Source organism: Penaeus monodon, chromosome 20, assembly GCF_015228065.2.
Source record: "Penaeus monodon isolate SGIC_2016 chromosome 20, NSTDA_Pmon_1, whole genome shotgun sequence".
Lineage (NCBI taxonomy): Eukaryota > Metazoa > Arthropoda > Malacostraca > Decapoda > Penaeidae > Penaeus > Penaeus monodon.
Window position 1 is genome coordinate 19,029,871 of NC_051405.1, and position 428 is coordinate 19,030,298.

A 428-nucleotide genomic window follows, 5' to 3' on the forward strand; every position below is an offset into this window, starting at 1 on the left:
AAAAGGAGGAAAATTGACATGCTCCACGCATCGAACATGAGGAAAAAATACCGTATCAAGCCGTGGTATTTCTCACCATATCCACAGGTGACTATGAATTGCTTTATATGTGATTGAGGGTTTTGTGTATTTTTGGATTCACTATATATGCTCATTGATGTCTAGAAGGAAAATCTTGTAGATATATATGGGAGAGATGCATCCTAGAAGTCTTGATAAATTATTAGTACATTTATATAGGCAATTCTACAAATTTTGTTTTATACATTGGTCTTTACTGTATGTTACATAAATATTCAGCTATTGTATATTTTTGTTTTTCTCTGTTGCAGGAATATACAAACTTAGACTGTATTTATATATGTGAATTCTGTCTCAAGTATAGAAAGAGTAGGAAATGTTTGGAAAGACATTTGGTGAGTATTATG

At 31.5% G+C, this 428-nt stretch overlaps 1 protein-coding gene across 1 annotated transcript in view; it reads left to right on the forward strand.

The window, feature by feature from the left end:
* Positions 1-44: 44 nt before the first annotated feature.
* The window catches only part of LOC119585676 (histone acetyltransferase Tip60-like), a gene marked incomplete at its 5' end in the record, with an annotated part of 8,306 nt that continues 7,922 nt past the window's right edge, over positions 45-428 (forward strand). The window contains 2 exon segments of the mRNA XM_037934351.1: positions 45-87; positions 333-416. Coding sequence (XP_037790279.1) covers positions 45-87; positions 333-416 — 127 coding nt within the window.